The sequence below is a fragment of the Malaclemys terrapin genome, chromosome 2, assembly GCF_027887155.1.
Source record: "Malaclemys terrapin pileata isolate rMalTer1 chromosome 2, rMalTer1.hap1, whole genome shotgun sequence".
Lineage (NCBI taxonomy): Eukaryota > Metazoa > Chordata > Testudines > Emydidae > Malaclemys > Malaclemys terrapin.
In genome coordinates this window covers 205,843,036-205,866,524 of record NC_071506.1, presented here as the reverse complement: position 1 = coordinate 205,866,524, position 23,489 = coordinate 205,843,036, and the positions used below count along the sequence as shown (strand labels likewise).

At 40.7% G+C, this 23,489-nt stretch overlaps 1 protein-coding gene across 3 annotated transcripts in view; it reads right to left on the bottom strand.

Moving 5' to 3' along the window:
• ULK4 (unc-51 like kinase 4) overlaps positions 1-23,489 on the bottom strand; it is a 408,326-nt gene that overhangs the window by 384,237 nt on the left and 600 nt on the right. For all 3 annotated transcript variants that reach the window (XM_054019573.1, XM_054019574.1, XM_054019575.1), the window contains exons 2-6: positions 19,181-19,382; positions 17,557-17,656; positions 9,374-9,513; positions 6,807-6,969; positions 722-823 (exon numbers count right to left, since the gene is read on the bottom strand). In XM_054019573.1, the coding sequence (XP_053875548.1) occupies positions 722-823; positions 6,807-6,969; positions 9,374-9,513; positions 17,557-17,656; positions 19,181-19,318 (643 nt within the window). In that variant the 5' untranslated portion in view covers positions 19,319-19,382. The remainder of the gene's footprint in view (positions 1-721; positions 824-6,806; positions 6,970-9,373; positions 9,514-17,556; positions 17,657-19,180; positions 19,383-23,489) is intronic.

The window sequence follows — 23,489 nt, the reverse complement described above, 5'->3', positions numbered from 1 at the left end:
AAAATAATTGTTACTAAATAATCTCATTCAAGAAGCAAGTATTGTCAATCTGAACTCAAATTTAACAAATTAATGTCAGTTTAAATACAAATACCCTTGGTGGTGAGAGCCAGTGAGCAATGAGGAATGCAGAACAAAACATGGGCAGGACAGCCATTAAGAATGCCCCTTCATGTCTTGTGTCCCAAAATGGGTCTCCATGGTAGCCCCAGATGCCAGCAGAGTGGATAATGAGGACAGCAAGACCCACATCTATGTTAATCCAATACGCTCGCATACTGTGTACGTTGCCACAGGAAGACTGGGCTACAACCCTGCAACCTAGTTTGAAGGAGATTTCACCTTCCCAGATGCTCCCTTCCCACTCCCCTTCCCCTTACTCTTCACTAAGCCAAAGTAGTGCAATTTTAAAGGTAAAATTCACTTTAGCTGTTTAAAAGAACAAATTAATGCATTTGGTAAATTGTTTTAATGCTTAAGAGCATAAAACCCTTGAATGATAGAATGGGAGCTCAAACCTTTATTATAATTTAGCAAATTATAATTCTGAGCACTAGAGGCAGTTAAAACCATATATTATAATTATACTATAACTCAGATCTTAGTGACATTAGCTCAGTTGATTATTTTACAAAGTTCCTAAATAATTGGAAGTCTTTATAGTGTACCAAAAACTCTGACACTTGTGATAATTTGGAAAAATGATAGATAGAAACACAACCTGAAAACATTTCGTAAAGCAAACAGCCCAAAGACCACAGATCACTAGCTATGGAGAAGTCAGCTCCCTTTATTGCTTCTGGAGCGGTGTATACAGGCGATCCTACAAAATAAAACACATAAGGCAACTTGGACTATCCATTCAGCATTTATACAATTCAGAATTTTAAAAAACGCCACCGTGTCAATCCTCCCACCTTACCTCTGGTGTATGCATTATCTCCATTTAAAGATAAATGCTGAACCTCAGTTTCCCTAAGTACTTGCTCAGTGGCACAAAGAATGTCAATGTCAGATTTGGGATAGAAAGTCAGGAATTTGAATTATAGTCCTGTGATCACAATCTTACCTCTCATTAGACAACTATCCTCACTTCATTCGGATATACCTTTTCAGTGGGATTGTGGAAACTATTTTGTTGTTTATATTTCTATTTCACTTCCTATTTCACTACACATAACCTGAGAAGAACATCTACTTTTTTGTGCTGAAAATTTTTAATGTACCTAGAGAAAGGTCCAAGTCAGAGTCGATGCCTAGATTAGGGGATGGAGTGATGGACAGAATTGTGGTATTGTCCACAGTGATTGAGAAAGGAAGTAGGGGAGGGCTTGAACGAATGACTAAACATCTATGAGAAGATGTCTGAGACAGAGGTTAAGATTTTAGTTTGGACAGATGGAGACAAGAATGAAGAAGAGAGGCAGATCTGTGAGTCATCAGCATGGCCACTGGTAATTGAATTTGTGTTTACAGATGAGATTACCAGAGATCAAGTTTAGAGGGAGAAGCGAAAGGGACAAGGCATGAGCCCTGTGGAGCCCGCATAGAAAACTGGCAGGGGAATGAGGCTAATCCCCTAAAGGGCACTCTGAAGAAGCAGTAAGAGAGGTTGGAGGAGAACCAGAAGAGAACTGAGTCATGGAAGCCAAGGGAGGTCAAAATTTCAAGAAGAGAACATGGGTGATGGAGTCAAAGGTAGCTGACAGGTCAATGAGGACAGAGTGCAGATTCTGAGCTTTAGCTAGGAAGACATCACTAGGGACTTTTGCGAGAGTGATTTCAGTGGACTGCAAGGAGCAGAAGCTTGATGGGAAAGGGTTTAGGATGGAACTCCGGACAACAATTGCAGGTATATTGTCAATGAACTAAGACAAACGGGGGAAGGGAGATGGGGCAGTAGTTGTCTGGGTTAAAGAAAAGAGTAAGGAAGGAGATGAGAGAGAAGGCAGACCAGAAGATGGTTTGGGGTCACTGAGCCAAGAGGTCAGGTTAGAGAACAGACAAGAAGCTTCTGCATCTGTGATGGGGAGAAGGAGGAGAGAGTTGTGGGAGGGATGGGAAGGTCACATTGTATTTTGTCAGTTTTCTCTTGGAAGAAGTCAGCAAGAGCCTGTAGAGAGAGAGAAGTGGAGGCAGAAGGAGGGGATGATGAGATATTATATACACATATATATAAAAATAGACCATTTATAGTGGTTTGCCTTTGCGGTTTTTCCACCTTCCTTTGAAGCATCCGATACTGAATAGTCTACTTAAATACTTTTTATAATATGCCTGAATATAAATCATGAATAATGTTTCATATGCAAAAGATATAACATACCTGTCTGCCAATTAACCTCAACATAGGAGGAATAAACATAGAAAGTTTATTATCCATCAGTATTATACCATAGTCACTAAGGGTTACACAAAGTCAACAATTTTTTCAGTTCCATCCTCCTTCAAGAGCACATATTGGTTTCTTTTATCCTTAGGTTTTGGTTTGTAAGAGAGGATAGGTTGTTAACTACACACACACACAATTACAGTCATTCTGATAAAGATATATCAAAGAGGTTGTTGTTTCTTCCTGAATACAGTAGCTTCATCATCATTCTTATTTCTTGCAATACGGAGCTTCATTAAGAAAGAGTGAAATTTACACAAGCAGGAGACAAAACTTATTGTCAATAGTTCACTTGTTCCTAATAAGTATTGTGATTGTGGCAGATCAGCATTGTGAAGAGAGAGAAGCGGTCTCTGAAATAGTCCAATCCCATAGCATAGAGCAGGGGTTTTCAAACTGGGGGTTGGGACCCCTCAGGGTTCATGAAGTTATTACATGGGGGGTTGTGAGCTGTCAACCTCCAACCTCCCAAACACCACTTGCCTCCAGCATTTATAATGGTGTTAAATATATTAAAAAGTGTGTTTAATTTATGGGGAGGGGTTCGGACTCAGAGGCTTGCTGTGTGAAAGGGGTCGCCAGTAAAAAAGGTTTGAGACCCACGGGCATAGAGGGTTTTGAAGATTAAGTACCGAAATTTAAATTTGTTCTCATACTTGGTGGCATCTCAATTACTGCACTTATAATGCATTTGTATGAACCAGACTTTTTGAGTGAAAAGGCTGCTGCATTCTGGAACTGCAAAAGTTTCTTTAATGACCAGAGTTGATTCCTAAGTACAAGGCACTGCAATAGTCAAGCCTACTGTAAAAAGATATGTTTCACAGTTGCCAGGTCAGCACCCAGTGGGAGGATGGAAAGTCTCCTGGCCAGTAACAGATGGAAGAATATACTTCAAGCCACTGTTACTAAATGGACACCCAATAGCAGTTTGAAGTCCATATTGAAGGCACTAGCAGCCCAAGTTGTTTTTTTAACTGAATTCCTAGTAGCTTCATATATATGTTAAACGAAAGGGTGACTGAATTAACCCTGTCATACCCCACAGGCGAGGCCCTTTGATTATATAACTATCTATCCCAAATTAACTTCCAAGTTCTCTGAGATGTAAATGGAGCACACATACTCTAAATCAACTCCACCTCCTACTAGTGGTAGGATCAAATATGATACCATAGATCATAGAGTGTTGCTACTGAAGATACCTGACAGACTTTAAAAGTATCAGCATAGACATGCTGCCTCAACCTTGGCTAGGAGGACAGCACAGTCCCAGTCCACCAAAGTCTTTTCTTCACTGCACTCTGGGAAGCCCAGTATGCTAGTTCTCTCTGCTGTCCAACTGAGCGAGACATATCTTCACTTCATTCCAAGTATGGAAAACATGGAACGATGAAATATGCAAAAGAATCCTGAGGGACGTTACCAAGGTTCTGTCAACTGAAGTTCAGTGAGCTAGAGAAGTATTTAACATAATTTTTAGGGCTGTTGACTAATTGCAGTTAACTCATGCGATTAACTCAAAAAAATTAATCATGATTAATCGCAGCTTTAATTGCACTTTTAAACAATAGAATACCAATTGGAATTGATTACATATATTCTCACTGTAAAAAAAGAAATAGTATTTTTCAATTCCCCCATTACAAGTACTGTAGTGCAATCTCTATCATGAAAGTTGAACTTACAAAGGTAGAATTATGAACAAAAATAACTGCATTCAAAAACAAAACAATGTAAAACTTTAGAGCCTAAAAGTCCACTCAGTCCTATTTCTTGTTCAGCCAATCGCTCAGACAAACAAGCGTGTTCACATTTGTGGGAGATAATGCTGCCCGTTTCTTGTTTACAATGTCACCTGAATGTGAGAACAGGCATCCTCATGGCACTGTTGTAGCTGGCATTGCAAGATATTTACGTGCCAGATGTGCTAAAGATTCGTATGTCCCTTCATGCTTCAACCACCATTCCAGTGCAAACATTTCTAATAAATAATACAAAGTAAGCACTGTACACTTTGTATTCTGTGTGGTAATTGAAATCAATATATTTGAAAATGTAGAAAACATCAAAAATATTTAAATAAATGGTATTCTATTATTAACACAATTAATTGTGCTATTAAACGTGTCTAATTGCTTGACAGCCCTAATAATTTTATATCATGATCAGATGGGTTAGAATTGATTTTCTGTCCTCCCATTTAAACAGATTTGATATCTCCTTAGCCACATCACGTAGGCAAATATACCACACAATGATGTTTGGTCCTCTCTAGAAGATTTTAATTTAAAGAAAAAACAAAAACAAAACAAATCTGCTGAAGGGACTATTTTTTATGTTCTACTGATTGTGGAGTGCAAAATTTAAATCTCTTAAGGATAAAGATCTTCTGTTTATTAGGCACATTTGTGTCTATAATTAGCTTAATGCTACTTATTTCAGTACTTCTCAGAAGCTGTACACTATTGGCAACCTCATAACATCTTCCCTTGCTTTACCATAGTTCCAACCGTCATTTCCACATACACCAGCTTTCACCATATCGCTGGAGCTCAACAGGCTCTAAATAAAGAATCGCATTTTGCTGTGTTAGCAGTCATCTAAAATGGATTTATTTATATTTCTATAGATGGTGCTCCATATATGAGGTACCCCCATATGAAAGTTCAAATGGTTACTCTAAATGTTTACAAAATCATATGGTTTGCACTTAATCGAGGAAATGAGAAATGTATAAATAGCCAACTCTATTTTAGTTTTAGTTTTCCCATTCGTCTGTATCAAATACAGAAGCACAACCTAAAATAAATAATAAACCAACCAACCCAAATTTAATAAGAGTTAATTTTTCTAGTTAATTAAGCCTTTTGCTCCATTTAAAGTCTGTTATCCATCTGATCATTTTGTTTTAAAAACAACTCCTGAAAATTGGTTTATTATTTTATATAAAAAAAAGAAAAAAAATTGAAACAGCAGCACACCAGCCATTGAAATTACTGAAAACCCACCAATGCCAGCGGGAAATGACTCAGAGCTGTATGTTTGTACAGTAAAAGTTGCATTTCAGAGATGTGATGTTACATCTACAACACTCATTGTAAAAACCAACCACTCTCACTTGTACAGCCACACTGTAAGTTTATATAATTACAGTAATATTAATTCAGCTTCACTGTTCCTATACTTGAATACCTTGATCTGGGCTTCAGTTCAAGGATACCTTGAAGACTATTCAGAACAGGTACACTAAAATGATAATACAGTCTTTATTACTTCTTATCACAAATGTATGTTATGCTGTATGTTTGCTAAACTTGGTTTTGTATTGTTATGAAGGTTGAAAACATGACTATGTGTACGTAAAACTCTGTTTTTTCTCTATGTACCTGTCACACATCACTTAAAAGTGCTGGTTAGCAATCTTCCCTGTACTTAAGGATACCAATGATGGTCTGTGCTACCAAAATCTTGCTTACATGAGACTAAGGATAGGTCTACACTGGAGCTAAAAGCTGTAATTTCCAGCTTGAGGAGACATACCTGCACCAGCTTTGATTGAGTTAACATGCTAAAAATTGAAGTGTAGCCACAGCGGCGCAAATGTGGGAGGGACTAATTATCCCCAGCATGAACCTATGGTCTCAGACAGGATTGGACTCTGAGCAGCTTGCCGCTCCTGTGGCTACACTTCTATTTTTAGTGCATTAGCTCAATCAGAGCTAGCATGGGTATGTCCCCTCAAGCTAGAATGGGAGCTGCGGGAAGCGGTGGCCCGGCCTGCGCCGCTTTCTCGCAGCTCCCATTGGACGAGAACAGTGAACCGCGGACACTGGTAGCTGTGAGCAGCTGTACCTGTGGATGCTCAGGTAAACAAAGTGTCCCACAGCCCAACAGGGGCTTACCCTGAACAAGCCGCAAACCAAGTTTGGGAACCCCTGACTTAAGCTAACGGTAACATTAATTACAATGGGGAGAAGAGGTAAAATAGTCACCTGAAGCAATAGCTGTATGTACAGATAACTTAGTAGTAACTTATTTAACAATTGCCTTTCACAATTAAATTTTATGTACTCTGATTTTTGTAACAGGTAGTGTAGCTTGTTTTGTGGTTTGTACCATATGCAAATTCCCATAATGTTTCCCATTACATTGTCAGACACGGTCAAAACATTTTATTTTGTTTAGTTCTAAAAAAACCTCTACATTAGTAATAGAAAAACCAAGCATTCTTAATTCCTGCATCCACAAAAAGAATAGTTACAAAAGACCACAATTTTAAGTTTATGGCAGAGAAAATAAGACCCCCGTCATCTCAACAGGGTTTAAAATCAAAACATTTTTAAAACATTTCATTATGCCTCACTGAGTTTAGTTAATTTTGACTGGATAAAATATATACTATATGCTGTACCTTTGAGTTTATTTTTCAAGTTTCTTTGTGGAGTGCTTTCACAGCCATCACCATCTCCTTCCTCTGATCCAATTAAAGCAAAAAATTCTTCCAAATTTTCACCCTCTGCTTTAGCCAGGCAAAAATTATTGAACTTCAGTGTGCCAGGCCCTTCCAGAAGTATCTACAGAGGTAAACAAAAGTGAACACCAAGTTGTTTCTCTTACATATAAAGGACTGTTTCAAGAAGCTGAATTTTCCAGTCCAACCTATCTAAGATTGCAGTTTTGATCAAGTCTCATTACCATTAAAAGTATTTATATGGCCCTGTAGTGGGGCAGCTGCCCCACTCCTATAGAACAGGGGTTAAAAACAGCCCTGGAGAGGGCTGTGGCTGTGAAAAAGGCTAGGCTAGATTGGGGAAGGAGCCACGGCCCAATCAGGCCACAGCTCACCCTATAAAAGGGCTGTGAACCAGGAGCTCAAAAAAGAGACTCCCTCTAGCTTCTGAGAGAGAAGGACTGGGCTGCCTGGGAGCTGAGAAGGGTACCTGGGGTGGAGCAGTGCTGGGCAAGGGCAGAGGGAGCTGAGGAGCTCCAGCCTGGTAAAACCCCAGCCTGCAGGCCCTGCTAAAAGGCCAGAAACGGTACTGGGGCTGCAGAGGGGCAGCCCAGACATAGGCAAAGGCAGCAGATCCAACCCCCCCTTGCTGATGATGAGTGGTTTACAGACTGCGGTCTGCCCCAGTGAGCGGGGGCTAGTTGGTGACTGGCAGTAGCCACTGAGGCAAGGTGGGGATAGAGGTTCCCCTGGATGGGAAGACCCAGATAGTGGGTTACTGCTGGGGCAGAACCCTGATGTAAAGGGCACAGGGGTCCGGGAGGGACACGGGGCCAGCGGCAGGCGAGACACTGGCCTACAGAGGGCGCTCTGGGATAGAAGAGCTAATTCCTGAGCTGACCAGCAGGAGGCACCACGCCGGTGAGTCTCACCCCATCACAGGCCCTCAACACAGTAATAGCTGAATGCCTCCCACAAGGGGCGGGGGGGACTACAATGACCTCCTTTTTTCATAGCCATCAAAAGGTGGCTTTTTTATTTTAGACAGATCTGGGCAGAGGGCTTTTTGGTTTTGTTTTAAATGAGCCTGTGACAATGAAAATGATATCGTGGGAAAGCATGGAAAAAGGTTTTGCACTTGCTCTGCATGCAGCAAGTTAGCAATCATTCTTGGTTCCAAAATCTTGTTCCAGCTCCTGTGAAGGTTCCATCTCCTGAAGTCATTAGTCTCCTCTACTGGGCAACAGCTATGTTGTTTTAGCGGAACATAGCTGTCATGGGAGGTTGTGGTTACACAGAAAGAGGTAATATCACAATAGCCAGGACCAATTCTATGCAGGACTCTGAAAATAAGGATGACTACTTTGAATTGGACTACGTGTTCAAAGGAGTAATTCCACATACATTACTCTGCAGCAAAGATAAAAAGTGATGCATCTTTCAACATGTGTGCATATTAAAGTTTGTTAGACTAGTGTTTAAAACATTTAACATTTAATTTCCAAAATATGGAAGCTAGAGTTGATTAAAAGGATTATCCACATAGCAACCAGATTCTGAGAAACATTTTACCTATTCATCAACCTGGCTTAACAGTAAATTAGTAGCTTTAAAGGAAATACAAGCTTTCCAATTCTGTTGTATTCCATTCATGTCTCAATGTCCTGCCATCAGATACACAAATGGGCAGCACTATATTTCTTATGAAGTCATCTACTAACTTTGCGCATATATCCACAGTTGCTAATTTTTACAAGGAACTTGGCAATGCAGAAAATGTCATCACACAGTAGAGAGTCTGATCGAGAGCAGAGTCAATATATTAAGCAAAAATAAAAAATGTTTATTGTGGTCATACTTTGATTCACTATGCACATTTTAGGAAAAACATGAGGGTTTTACTAGACTAAACTCAAAAACTAAGGGAAAGATGGGCAGTCCTGTTTTAGGAAACAATTACAATAGGTTGATCATTCATTTATGCAACGTTTGGTAACAACTTCCCATGGAGTTCTCAAAGCAGACAACCAACTTTAGTCTCCAATTGCTATTTTACACAATAATTTATATACTATAGGCAGTATTAATTTTGACTAAGTCATTGTTTTTTATACTGACTTTTTTTAACGTTTTAAAATATTGTGTGTCATGAAGGATTACCAAGAAACTAAGAAATATGTGGTTTCCTAGTGTAGACAAGGTATGACAGAATGCTATAAAAACAATGGGACTCCTAAATGAATAATGAAAATCCTTTATTGACTCATCTTTTTATACTGCAGCATGGAAGCAGATACTATACTCTCAGACACTCATTCTCAGCTGCAGAGTGGTACAGCAGAGAGAAAATAAACTAATTAGACTGTAAGGTATTCAGGACATACACTTGTCTCTTACTATGTTCATGCACAACACATAACACCTGGCCTCCAACCTTGAGTCGGGCCTCTGGATATTAGCATAATACAAATAATAATTTCTGAAATTGTAATGATATCTTTGACATAATATAAGATGTTACTCATTACCTTTCCAGGTGTGAGTTCACAGAAGATAATTCCAAGGTCATGAATGTGATGTAATCCAGTAACCAAATCAATACCAAATTCTCTCACCACATCTTCAGGTAGATGTTCATCTTGCGCAATAACCATTTCTAGTGAACCACCTGAAATGTATTCACACAGAATCCCTTATGACAGTTGTATATCAAGAAAAGGCCAGACCAATAGTCTACTGTGATATTACAGCCTCTTAAAAGAAAAAAAGTTAAAAGGAAAATACAAAACAATTGAAAAAAAATAAATGTTTGTCTATCTTCAATTGCTTTGTGACTCTCCAACAGCCACAAGTTTCAAAATGTATATAAAATAACCTATTACTTGTCAGCACTAAAGAACTACTTCACCCAATTGTTTTTGGCCCCTGGAAAAACTGAGGCATGGAAACATTATTCTCATATACTCACTGTACATCCTCTACACGTAATCACTGAAACATGGGCAAATTTTGAAAATAAGACCCATGTCATCTAATTTGTCTATATAGATCACTAAAACTGAAAAGAGTTCACCACTAACATCAATAATGACCACTTCTGTCAAAGAGTTCCTATTTTATGAAGTTGTGTTAGTCTGTATCCGCAAAAAGAACAGGAGTACTTGTGGCACCTTAGAGACTAACAAATTTATTAGAAATCGATCAATTCTCTACATTTATTTACATATTTTAGTACTCAAATGAAATTATAACCCTGCATACATCTATGTAGCATGATTTATATCAGACTTCACCTTTTATACAATAATCTTCAGCTTTTTCTAGATCAACATTACCGAAAAGTGACAGACCAAACAATTCCGTTTAATTTTCATGAACAAATGGATTTGTTTAGTTATACCATACCATTAACTTATTATGGTAATGACCATAAAAGAAGGTTAACATTATACTGGGGGTTTTTTTTGTTTTTTTTTTTTGGGGGGGGGGGGGTGGTAATTAGAATGTTACAAGAAAACTCTTCTTCAGAAATCAAGATGGCTTTTAACTGTTTATATTCTACCTATGGCCAGATTTTTATTAATTCTTTATTAAAATAAAAATAATTCTATTCTATAACATCTCCTCTAAGACTTCAGAAGTGGAATGTCTTCCTGTGAATTCTTCCAAAACTAGAGAGATATTAGCTTTATATACAATTTTTTAGTATAACTGTCTAGAGAACAATAACTTCAAAAAGTTATATTGTAAAATCAGTAAGAAATGGTTACTTATTAATAACTGGTTCTTCAAGATGTGATGCAGAAATGTATTCCACTTAAGTATGGGCATGCACACACCTAAGTGGAATACACAGCTGCATCTATTCTAAGAAGAATTAATGTTAATGTATCTACAGCTTTGGAACAGCTCTTGCAGCAGTGTGCCAGATGAAATGGGGCTCAAGACCTGAGCACTTTCAAAGTGCTAATGTACTCTGGTCTATCTCCAGAGGCAAGGGATCCCTTGTAAAGAATTTGAAGAGAATCAAAATCAGAGAAATGAAATTAGTGGATTCAGTTGTTCTTTTCTTTTACCTCCCCTACTCCACAATTCCTTAAGTGAACTTCATACCATGAAAGAAGTTGGATTAGAAGCATTGAAGAATGAAATCATCTATCCACCGAATAGATACAGTATAGGTAGCAGTAGAGGCAAGCTTACTACACTGCCCTGCCAATGTGCACCAAACCCATCCAGAAAAAAAAAAAAAAAAAAAAAACACTTCTTGACATGAGAGAGTACTTTACCAAAGGTGTCAATTAGCATTAGGTGTGACAGCGGTCAGTAAGGCTCTATTGTTTGCCAGAGATTTGAAGAATTGTTTTTAATCAACTGCATTGCAATAAGCAAATTTTGCTGCTTTTATTAGACTATTTCTGACTTCCAATTAGAAGTCAGTACATGAGAGGTCTGAAGTAATGGGTACATTTAAGGTTCCAGTGCTGCAAAGACATATGTATGTGCTTAACTTTACACACAGCAAGTAGTCCCACTGGCTTCAATGGGACCACTCACATGCATTAAGTTAAACACTGAGCAAATGTTTACAGGATTGGAGCCTAATTTACTTTCTACTATTAATGTTATGCTTTCAAAACTACATACATATAAACCATACACAAAAAGTTATGTTAAAAAGCACAATAAGACTGCAGTCAAGCACTTAAAAGTTTGGAACTGCTAGAATTAACCTTATTTCAGCCCCTTTCTGCATATACAGGTACATTATGATTAAGGTTACGTTTTAGTCATGGGTATTTTTAGTAAAAGTCATGGACAGGTCATAGGCAGTAAACAAAAATTCACAGCCCGTGACCTATCCATGACTTTTACTATTTACCCGTAACTTGGGCTGGGGCCCCCGGGTGCTCGGGGTGGGGAATGGGAGGGGCCGTGGTCTGGAGGCACCGTGGGTGCTGGGGGAATGGCCCATGACTCCTGCTGGTGCAGGGGATGAGGGGGAGGAAGGAGGGGAGTTGGCAGGACTGGTAATATCCCTACCCGGCTCAGCGTGTCTCTGCAGCTCCTAGCAGGAGGGAAGGCCAGGGGGATCCGCACACTGCCCCCGCCGAGCTCCGGTTCCGTAGCTCCCATTGGCCGAGAACCGCAGCCAATGAGAGCTGCGGAGGCAGTGCAAGCAAGTAGGCACAGCATGCAGAGTCCCCTCAGCCTAGGGCAGGAGTTGCAGTGTCATGCTGGCTGCTTCCAGGGAGCCTCCCCGAGAGGTGAAAGTGGGTCAGTGCAGCATACCGGTCAGAAGTGGCCGCTGGTATGGGCCTGTAAGCAGCCGAGGGGGGGTGGGGACAAAAAGGGCAGCTGCTCTGGGGCCCCAGCGATTTGAAAGGGCCTGACGCTCCCGGCAGCTGTTGCTGCTACTGCAGCATCAGCTGGACCCCTGGGCCCTTTAAAAGGCTGCCGGAGTCCTGGGCAGCACAGGCTGGGCAGTGCAGAAGGGCTGGCTGGGGGGAAGCTGACCCCTGAGCCCCGCCCCTTCCGCACGAGGCCTCACCCATTCCAGGAGCCCGGAGCCAGGCCCCCGTATTGGTAAGTCTTATGTTACTTTCACCCCTGGTCTCCCCACGCCCTCAGGTAAGCGCCACCCTGCATCCCCCCTTTCTCCTGCCCCAGCCCTGAACTCCCTCCCACACCCAAACTGCTGCTGGCCCAGGGACTGTCTTAATTAGGATACAGTCTTTAATTACATGATCACATGTTATTTTTTCCCACAGGACCCCAGTTCAGCCTGCAGGACACATGCGGCCCAATTAACACACAGCTGCAGCCCAGCTCAGCTGTGCACTAAAGGCCATGGGTATGCCTGGGGTCGCAGGTTCACAGCTGCCCAGGGGGAGGGGTCTGGAGTGCCCTGATGCCTACCGTGGGGGCGGGCTCCTGGCCAGCCCTGTGGGGTTGGGGGGTCCCCACTGGCACTGCACAGTCCAGGGCAGCCGGCCCACCCTGCAGGTTCCAGGGCAGCGGGGAATTGGGGTAGGGCAGGGGTCCTGGGCAGCCGTCTGGTCCCGCAAGCTCCAGGGCAGCCGTGTGGCAGGGGACTGAATCAGGCAGCCGGCCCTGTCCGTGTGGCAGGGGGCCTGCGGTCCAGGCAGCTGGCCGACCCCTGGGGGCAGCGACCCGTGCGGCAGGAGTCCGGAGTCCATAGTCGAAATCTGGGCTGCCACTGTCCCTGTGGCCCAGGTTATGCATTGTGAGCCACATATGCAGTCCATAATGTGTAATATGTTGAGAATCACTGAGTTATACAAACCTCATATTGGGCCTGAAAGAGATAAAGGACAATACTGAGCCCACATAGCCCCACCCTTTCAAATACAGGCGCCAGCTTCCAATTTTCCCCAGGAGTGCTCAACCACCACTCAGCCCCAGGCCCTGTCCTCACTCCACCCCTTCCCCCAACCTTGCTTCTTCCTGCCCCAGGCCTGGCCCCCACTCCACCCCTTCCCCCAAGGGTACGCCCCTTCCCACCCAGTCCCACTCCCTCCACCAAGCACACCCATACCCACTCCTCCACCTCCCTCCCAGCACCTCCTGCACACCATGGAACACCTGATCTGCGGTGGGTAGGAGGCGCTGGGAGGGAGGGGGAGGAGTTGATCAGCGGGGCCACCCGCGGGTGGGGAGCTTGGCTGCCGGTGGGTGCTAAGCACCTGCTAATTTTTTTTTCTGTCGGTGTTCCAGCCCTGGAGCACCCACAGAGTCGGCCCCTATGCCTCCAGGCCTGCAGAGCATGCTCCAACTGGAAAAGAAGTTTAAATGAAAGCTCCCCAGTTCAGTCAAGGAGAGGAAAACAGACCTACGCTAAGGGATCCTGGACAAGGGTGCTGAAGAAGTCTCCCTGTGAGACCAATAAGGGGAGGACCAATAAGGGGAGAAGATACTTTCAAATCTGTGGAGGAAGGTTTTTTGTCTGTGTCTCCCAGAGTCAAAAAGGAACCAGGGCAGGGAAAATACATCTCCCTAAGTCATATCTAAGCTGAGCATCTAATATTGCAGAAATAGTAAGTAATAGCAAAGAAATGCGTTAGGTTATCTTTTGTTTTAGCTTGTGAATTTTCCCTGTGGTAAGAGGGAGGTTTATCCCTGTTTTTGTAACTTTAAAGTTTTGCCTAGGGGGAAATCCTCTATGTTTTTGAATCTTTTGTTATTCTGTAAAGTACTTACCATCCTGATTTTACAAAGGTGATTCTTTTACCTTTTCTTTAATTAAAATTCTTCTTTTAAGAACCCAATTGATTTTTCATTGTTCTTAAGATCCAAGGGTTTGGGTCTGTGTTCACCTGAACCAATTGGTGAGGATAATATTCTCAAGCCTTCCCCAGGAAAGGGGGTGCAGGTCTTGGGGGAATATTTTGGGGGAATAGTACTCCAAGTGGTCCTTTCCCTGTGAAATAAAATTATTCTACTTAACTGCCAGGGGGCAAATTTGTCATGTACACATGGGAGAAAGTAGAAGGGAAACATGCAGCGTCAGCTATGGATAGTTTTAACTCAGGAAGTTCCTTCGAGAGGAAATGTAGCCAAATTCCAACCCTGCAGACAATGGAACTTTCTGTGCCTGCGTCCTGTAGATAACTACCTGCTTGGTTTGCAAAATAACCCAAGGGTGAGGAGGCAAGTAGATGAACAATAAGGAGTCATAAGAGGGGCAGATACATATAGCTTGCTAATTATGTATGGTAATGATAGCAAATTTTGGCCAATCGTAGAGCGACAGACTATCATAGTCAACTGCATATAATACTTTGGTGTAAGTGTTTTCAGCGTTCTTGCTGACTTATGAGCTCGAACCCAATTGCAATTGAAATAAATGGATCGCCCCTCCAGGGCTCCTTGGTTGACTAGCTGTGTCCATCTCTCCTTATTCCTCAGCTGGAACGAACAGAAATTTCTACTACATGTGATTCTTTGTCTAAATCACTTGGTGGTGGCAGCATACTGTTCAAGGCAAGGTGGATTTTGTGCCTTGGGAAAGTTTTTAACCTAAGCTGGCAAAAATAAGCTTAGGGGGTCTTTCATGTGGATCCCCACATCTGTACCCCAGAGTTCAGAGTGGGGAAGGAACCTTAACAACCCACTAGACCACCTGGTCTTCCAAAGGCTCTGTTACAGTCCTCTTCAGCCCTGGGCTGGAACATGGCTCCATGAGGACAGATTCTTCAGAGAATTTAGCTGCTAAAATTGAAAAAGTCTCTACCGAGCACGTGCAAATTACCATTTTTCAAAAGCTTTTAACTTCATCAAATTTGGGAGATTTTTTTTACCGGGGCAGCAAGAGGCATATCCTTGATACAAAGGTCACCCCCCACCAAATTTCAAGACCTTGCTCTAAAGCATGGGGGCATTAGACCTTTTCAAATAAAAGGTTGCCAAAATAGTTAATAATAATAATAATAATAATAAATAAATTTTCCACTAGCCTCATCCTTGGAAACAGCAAACATTTTGGCTGAAATTTTCCCAAAAAATTCAATATGAGGCAGACATACACCATGGAAAATTTCAGCCCAAACAGTTATATGTTGGCAAAATTACTAAAAACTGAAAACAAGATCTGAACTGTTAGACAACTTTAATAAAAGGTGGTGCTTCTAGCACCATTAACAATACACATCCTTCTAAGCAAACATTTTACTGCAGTCTAAAAAAATCTTGCAATATCAGGGCACCTTTCTAGTATGGTATAGTGTTTTTAAAAAGATTTACTTCTGTACTTTTATGACAGAAAATATTTAACATAAGAGAAACCTATTTTAGATCAACGTTGAACCCACTGAAGTATCTGGATGTTGATCAACAGTAGCCAATATCTGCTCAACCATTTCCTCCAGATGATAAAAGGAAGAGTATGAGAACTATCTCCGCATTATTTCCCAGATTCCTGAACCTTATAGTGATTTGCTTTATAAATTTGTTTTGTGCTGTTTTAATAATTGATACATTCCTTCAAAACAACTCAGTAACCCCAGAAACTCATTAAATGACAGTACCAAATCCTTAAGCTCCTGTTTTAAAGTTTTGTTTTTAAACCACTTTATCTATTTTAGAAGACTGCATAGAAAATAGTCCAACTCAATAGGGCCAAAAATGCAGAGAAAAATATTGGAAGGGGCAGCACAACAAAATTTATACTGGATCTGATCAAGAAAAAAAATACAGGTCTGTTGCATCTCAGGCGCATTTAACATGTGTGGTTTCAGCTTTACGCGGTCGGCAAAAACAAAAAAGAGAAAAATAACAATTTAAATACTGTTTCTGTAGTGTGGGCGATTCTGCCCGCCATTACACTCAATGTAATTTTGACTATACGCGATTTTCGCTTTAGGCGCTGACTGTGGAACGTAACCCCAGCGTAAGATGAGACAGACCTGTACTCAATCATGTTGTTACAAGAGAGAGATGTTGGATATTCAAAATGGAATCAATTTTCCACACTTCAAAAGCAATTTTCAAACCTGAACAAATTTAATGAAGGACCTAAGGCTTGTTCTACTTAAAAATATGGTAACTAAGATTTTTTAGAAAAATCATGATTATGTTAAGCCTTAGTAGAAACTGTACGATTGCTAGGTAAGAAATAATTAATACTCTCTCTATTTAACAAAAGGCTGCTGTTCAAGGGTGAACATATTTGCCAACAAATTAGACTAGAAAAATATGCCAAAGTTTTCAAACTTAGGTGTATAAAGTTAGTCACTCCACTCCATAATCATACACTTGATTAAAAGTGGCCTGGTTTTGTCAGAAGTGTTGAGAATCTGCAGCCCCCATTTTCAGTGGCATTTGAAGCTTTATAGCACTTCAGGGACAGAAAGTTTCTTTTATTTAGGTCCTTACTAGGAAGCCAACTTTAGGCATCCAAATTTCAAATTTTGACCTCAGTATCTTGCCCACTTATTTCTCTCAAACATGGAAATAATGCTATCCTAGAGTTCAAACCATAACAACTGGATAAAGCCCTTCCATAAACCTTTTTTTGATAACATGGAGATAACCTAGTACAGACCCAAGAACCACCCAGTTCACAAAGTACAGAGCAGTCTTTGGGTTCACTCAGCTCCCAAATTAGTGTCTTAACATAAAAGAAAGGATGTTTCAAGTCAACTGGAAGAGACGGCTTAATTCATCTAAAACTATCCAGCAGACTCCCGTTTAGAGTCAGAAAAAGGAAAGTGAAGCAATATCTTCCATCTGGTCAAATTTATGTTTTAGGTTTATTGGCATATTTTCTATTATTTTAATTCTGCATAAAATATTTAGGAAAGTACCAAAAGCAGATAGAAATCTAACCTTTCCTTGAACAACTTTTATCTATTCATCCCCTTCAAGAATTCATAGTGCTGCTCTGCAAGTTGCAGCAATAGCATCACCTGCCAAGCTATTTAAATCCAATTATATTATTTCATATCAATTAACTCTTGAAACACACATTGAAGTGGAAGAGAATACGACTGGAGGCATTTTTCTAGGAATCCAGTTTTAAATTATTTCTATATGCTAACTTTCTACTAAAGTTTCTGATCTTTCATTTATATTTTTAAATAGATTGTCAGGAAAAAGTTAAAATTTACATTTTGCATAAACTTTTTTCTGTTATAAATTTATGATGTGAAATTCCCATTTCATATAATTTTACTTAGTTAGCCTCTCTTACCTGTGCATAATTCCACTACAAGCCAGAGATGGTTGCTTGTTTCATACCATTCATGAAATGTTACTATGTTCTTGTGTCTAATGTCATGTGTAAGACGAACCTGTAACAGAATATTTGTATATTTTATTTGGAGAGCTGCATTCAGCTATTAGTGTTTCAGGGGGGGAAAATGCAATACAAAGTAATTCTGGATTCCTTTCTCCCTATATTGCTAGCTTTTCAAATGCCACCAAATTTTTAAGAGGTCACATTCCTACTCAAATCATACAATCAGAAATATAGAGGGAAGATACCTTTCGGCACAGGCCTCCCCCAACTTCCCTGTGTTCAGAAGTACAGTCAATTTTCCTCAAACCAGTTCAACTGGTTAACAAAAAACAACAGTTTAAGAAAGAAGGCCAGGGTCAGCATAGCGATCTAGTGACAGAAGAAAACACTCCTATGTTATAGATCAGAGTTCAGGGTCAAAGTTACGTCCCTAGTTTCTGTGCCAGTGAGAGATGAAAGTGTGAAAGAAGCAGGTACAGTGAGTCCTGGAGAAGGAAAGAGTTTTCCATCATTCTTGAGTAATCCCCTCTGGCCAACCAAATATCACTGAGAGGTGCCCAGGAGCTACATTTATGTTGAAAGATGGGTTAAGTCCAATAAAATGTGTTTCACAGCTTTGAAGGAGAGGAGGGGAAATGGCAGAAATTTTTCCATTCCCCCTTTAAAAAAAAAAAAAAAAAAGGAAGAAAGCCTAAATGTGCAACGTCTAGTGTAGTTTGTGGTAGAAGAATTGCTGGATATGCTCAATACAAAAAGTAACAAAATATTCTGAGCATCTTTAACCAAGGATATAGCTTCCTAGTCACTCAGTAAGTGCTGATTATTGAAACAATAAGAGAAAGTACTTAAGAAAAATGTACATATGGGAGAGGAGGAGGCTCGTATTTCAACTGACTTGTATTCTCCCAGTGAATACTGCAGTAACAAAGTAAACCCAATCACTACATTTATGACAGCTTCTCTGACCAGCACAAAGTTAACCTCTTACGAGCAGATGTGTTTACATATGTGCTAAAAAAGGTAGGGGCTTCAGGAGGAATCCATGACTTCACATCTACAAAGAAAACCCATTTAAGATAAGGGAATTTGGAAGCTAAAAGCTTAAAACATCACTATAAATTGACACACATAGAAGGTAGGTCAGGTAATGTCTTTTATTGGACCAACTTCTATTGGTGGAATGTACATGCTTTTGAGCTCCACTAGGGTGACCAGACAGCAACTGTGAAAAAATCGTGACGGGGGTAATAGATGCCTACATAAGACAAAGCCCCAAATATCAGGATTGTCCCTATAAAATCAGGACATCAGGTCTGTGGAGCTTAGGGTGACCAGAAAAAGAGCTCTGTCTAGCTTGAAAGCTTCTACCTTCCACAAACAGACATTGGTCCAATCATGGATATTGTCTCACTTGCTTTGACCAACAAGGCTACAATAACAGTGCAAACAACTAGAAAATTGTGATGAATTAATTGTATGTGAAGTAGTACCTGGTATTCTTTGTGTCTGTATTTGTGCTACTGGAAAATTTGTATCTACATTTCCCTACAGAAATAGTAATAAACATTATTCTTACCCAGTTGGTTATTTCAGCTCTTTTGCATTTATCAGTGCAAAGAATAGCAACAAAATTAATAGTGCCTTTTCTTCTTCCTTTATAAACAACTGTCTTGCTTCCTCTTCCAATCTCTTCATATAAAATAAAGTTATCCATGTTTAAGATGCTTTACATCCAACAAATTAAGAAATGGCTTGTTTTCATCACTAACAAACACCACCTTGAAAGAAAGAAATACAAAAATTTCTTAAATGTAAATATGTAATCATTATTTTCTTAATTCTTAAGATATGGCGTTTAATACAAAAAGGTATCATTCATGTGATTAGCAATTATGACTGACCTTACAGAAAGATTATAAACAAGACCTCCCACAACAAAGTCTAATCAACATTTTACACATAAGATAATATAAGAGTCACAATATTAAACTCCAAACTGCAAATTCAAAACAAAACAAAGCCCTGTCGTATAAGTACTCTATGGCCATGACATTACTAGGGAATTTTGGTACTACTACTACCAGTTCATCTACCTTGGCACTAGCCCTAATGGAGACAGGGACCCCAACAGCTTCCAATGTTTTTACCACATCAGTTAAACCTGCTAAGAACCAGTGGTAGCACTTATGAGTGGGAATTTCTTGAAATTCCCTAGTGTAGACAAAGATAATGGGAAGTTACATTTACTAACTGAACTGGTTTTGTGTTTTGAGACTCAAGGCAATTCCACATAAGCTAACTTTTATTTTTCCCCATCAGTTCTATCATTTTCTGACTTAGAAATCTAGATAATACAGTATTATCACTTTCAAAGAAAAATGTACCATTTATTAGTAATCCTAAATGTAGTCTCATTTGTACATCAGAAAGAATGTAAGTGATTCACCATGTTTAGTAAGAAGCAAAGCAGACATTTTTAATGTGTATTTATTTTCTGTATCTAAGCACATATAAGTAATAGGAGCTATTCTTTCTTGGTCTGAGTGAGCCTTTACTTTGAATTTCAAACAGAACTGGTAGTGAAATATAACTATAACGAAAATACTGATTTGTAATTCTGCTTCTCTGAAAACAGCTTTCTAAGAAGATTCTCATTCCCTGGCTTTAGATTTCCACTATTTAAGACAATGAAAGTATCAGCTCTACAACAGGGATTTATTTTGTTTCTTAAAAGAGTAAAATACTGCTTTAAAAAAATCCCAAGAGACTATCCTCTGTAGGAAATGTAATCCATAAATGGGGGGGGGGGGAGGGAGAACACCCACACTTAGGCCAACTTCAAGTGAGGGACATCCCAAAATAAAATAAAAACTTTTGTGATGGGAGATTTTGGCCTCCTCTACTTGGGAAACAAACTCTGGAGATTCGATTCCAAAATGGGATTCCCTCCTGGACGCAGAATGTAAGCAGCAATATTCTGTGCATGCATAGAGAGAAGAAATGTACAGAGAGACCTGCTTTGCAGTTGTCAGAAGGGAGATTGCTTTAGGACAGGCAGTGGTGACAACCTTGTCTCTCATCAACTGAATTTTGATGTCTTCCTGTTTCAGGCCAGCTATGTAATGATAAAAAATATGCACTCAGACACGATTTAGTCCTCCTGGTAATTACTATAAAAGAAAGTTAGGTGGATTTTTCAAGTGCTTTAGTCTGCCCAAAAGACCATCTGACTTCAAGGTCCTGGGAAAGGAGCTGCAAGCGTGAGAACAGTGGAAGGATGATAGGCTTATTAAAGTTATTACCCTTCGGACGAATCTTGGACGAGTAAAACTTTAAATAAGGTGGTTGAGTCATTAGGGCCTAAAATACACTCACTCTACAAGCTGAAATTCCTGCCACCAGGGAAAAAAAAGAATCCATGTAAGAATCTTAAGCTCACAGGAATTTAATATTTCAAAAGGAGCTTTCATCAGATCACATTAATATCCTACAATATAGGGGGTGAGATATTTGCAAGAATCAGACTTCGCATGGAAGTGCAATCAAACAGACCTATAGGTATGTATCAGAGGCACCGGCTCTCACCTCATATTACTTACATCAAAGGAGGCTACACAGTTTTCCCATTCCAGATCTGCAGCCTCATGCATAAGATTCTTAAGCTCCTGGAGTTTCTGTTGGGGAACACAACTGACCAGGATGTAGGACTTTTCCCCCAAAGGTCTAACTGACCCTTGCCATGAAGTCACTGTGGTTCACAGCTTCAAAGATTGTAGCCACAAAGTAACAAAGAAGAATCCCAGTTCTGCAGCTCATGATTTTGCCCCCATTCCCATCCCAGTACTATAAATGTGGTGGGTCTTCTCTCTAGCAAGAAGCTCTCATGAGCAGGGTGAGAGACATAGCCAGCAGCATCTTCAGGGAAAATATTTTTTCCTCAATCATCTGAGAGAATGAAGCAGTTGTGTGGTATCTGCCACATCTTAACCAGATGGTCCAAAATAAGGTGCAAGGATACAGCAATACTATTGGTGAGAGGTTCCTGGCACAGGTAACTCTCTTAAGGCCTTTATAGATTATTGGGCCAGCTGAAGATCAGTTTTTCTTCAACAGCTTCTGCAGAAAAACTGGCCAAAATCAGAATCCTCGCCTGTGAAATCAATACTAGTATTCCTCAGTAATAGAGGTGTATTTGGCAAGAGATACATGTTCTGGCTCATCTGAATCCAAAGACCAGCAATAGCTGCATCATAGCCTCTAACACAGATGGGGAGGGGCATTGTCAGGGCTAGAAATTCTTGCTTCAACAGTGCCAACTCTGGGGCACATGCATTGGCCTTGAAACAAGAGGCCACATCAAGCAGTCAAACAAACTGCCCATATAGAATTAAAGGAATGTCTGAAGAATGGCACTGTAGGATTTGTGGTACCCTTTCAGCTTGGCATAAAAATTCTCTCTGTTAAAGCAGCAAAGAAAACAGGAAGAAAAGCATGCAGAAATGCCCAAAATAACAGATTTAGAACCGTAACAGATCTGATTGGAAGATAGGATTAGGACACTAAGATACCTAATGAAATCAGCTTGCATCCAGAAGGGCTGGATTCGCAACCATCCTGACTCTGCTCCTGTGGGGAGCTTCTTCTCTGGCAACAGTTAAACCTGATCTAAGTGGAACATCTGGAGGGCAGGAGTCATACCCCATATGGACAGCACATGCTGGTCAGAAAAAGTCTGGCTCATAGAAAAATGTTGAAAATCCCTTGTGTAGACTTTCTGAGCCCCCCTCAACATGCTATAAAAACTCCACAGCCCACCTGTGCCACAACTGTTTTTCTGCATATAAAAGCAAGGGCCAATGTTAGGGGGTAGCAAACAGGGCAGTTGCCTGGGGCCCCACACTACAGAGAGCCCCCACAAAGCTACATTGCTCAGGCTTCAGCTTCAACCCCAAGTGACAAGGTTCAGGGCCCTGGGCTTCAGACCCATGCAGGGGGACATCGGCTTTCTGCCCTGGGCCCCAGTGAGTCTAATGCTGGCCCTATTTGGCAGACCCCCTTAAGCCTGCTTGCAGCCCCCCAGGGGGTCCAAACCTCTAGCTAAGAACCACTGGTCTACACTCAAGACTTTAAAGTCTTTACCAGGTAGGAGAGTTTCCCCAGTCTCATGCTGGTGAGCTAAAATCCAGGAGCGAGGTTCCATAGGGACTGTTAGGGAAAACTGAAACTAGTTTTTTTTTTTTTTTTAAATTAAAAAGTCTCCAATATATGCAACTAACAAAGCTGTTCCAATTCTTCACCAGATTCATGGGCTAGCATAATTACATCCCCACCTTTCCCCCGTTAGCGCGTTCACATGTAAACGGTTGGTGGCAGGGATAATCAGCCAGAACCCTAACACTGACCGGGGTCTTTGGGTGCCACCATATCCTACGTATTCAATAGTAACTGATCCCAGACTATTATTTAAACAGTTCATCAATCCCACCATTTAATTTATTTGCTCCGAGCCCTCGCCCTGTTAAGCCTGACTCGACCATTCACGGATGGCGGCCAAGCCCAGAGCTCCCCACAGGCTGCTGGAGGGCCCCGGTGCTGGCGGTGGCAGCCCTACCACTCAGGGCATTTCACCCCCTCTTGAGCCCATGCAGCCGCGCTGCCAGGAACAAGTGCCGTAACAAGGGCGAGGCGAGTGAGGCACTTGCCTCGGGCGCAAAGCTGAGGGGCGCAGAAAAAGACAAATTAAGTTTTTTTATTCTTATTATTTTATGAAAAATTATAATCACATAATATGCACATTGTGTCATGACAAATGTACAATGTAAATGGAAAATAAATAGAATACACCCTACAGTAATTATAAAGCATTGGTTCTCAAACTGGGGGTT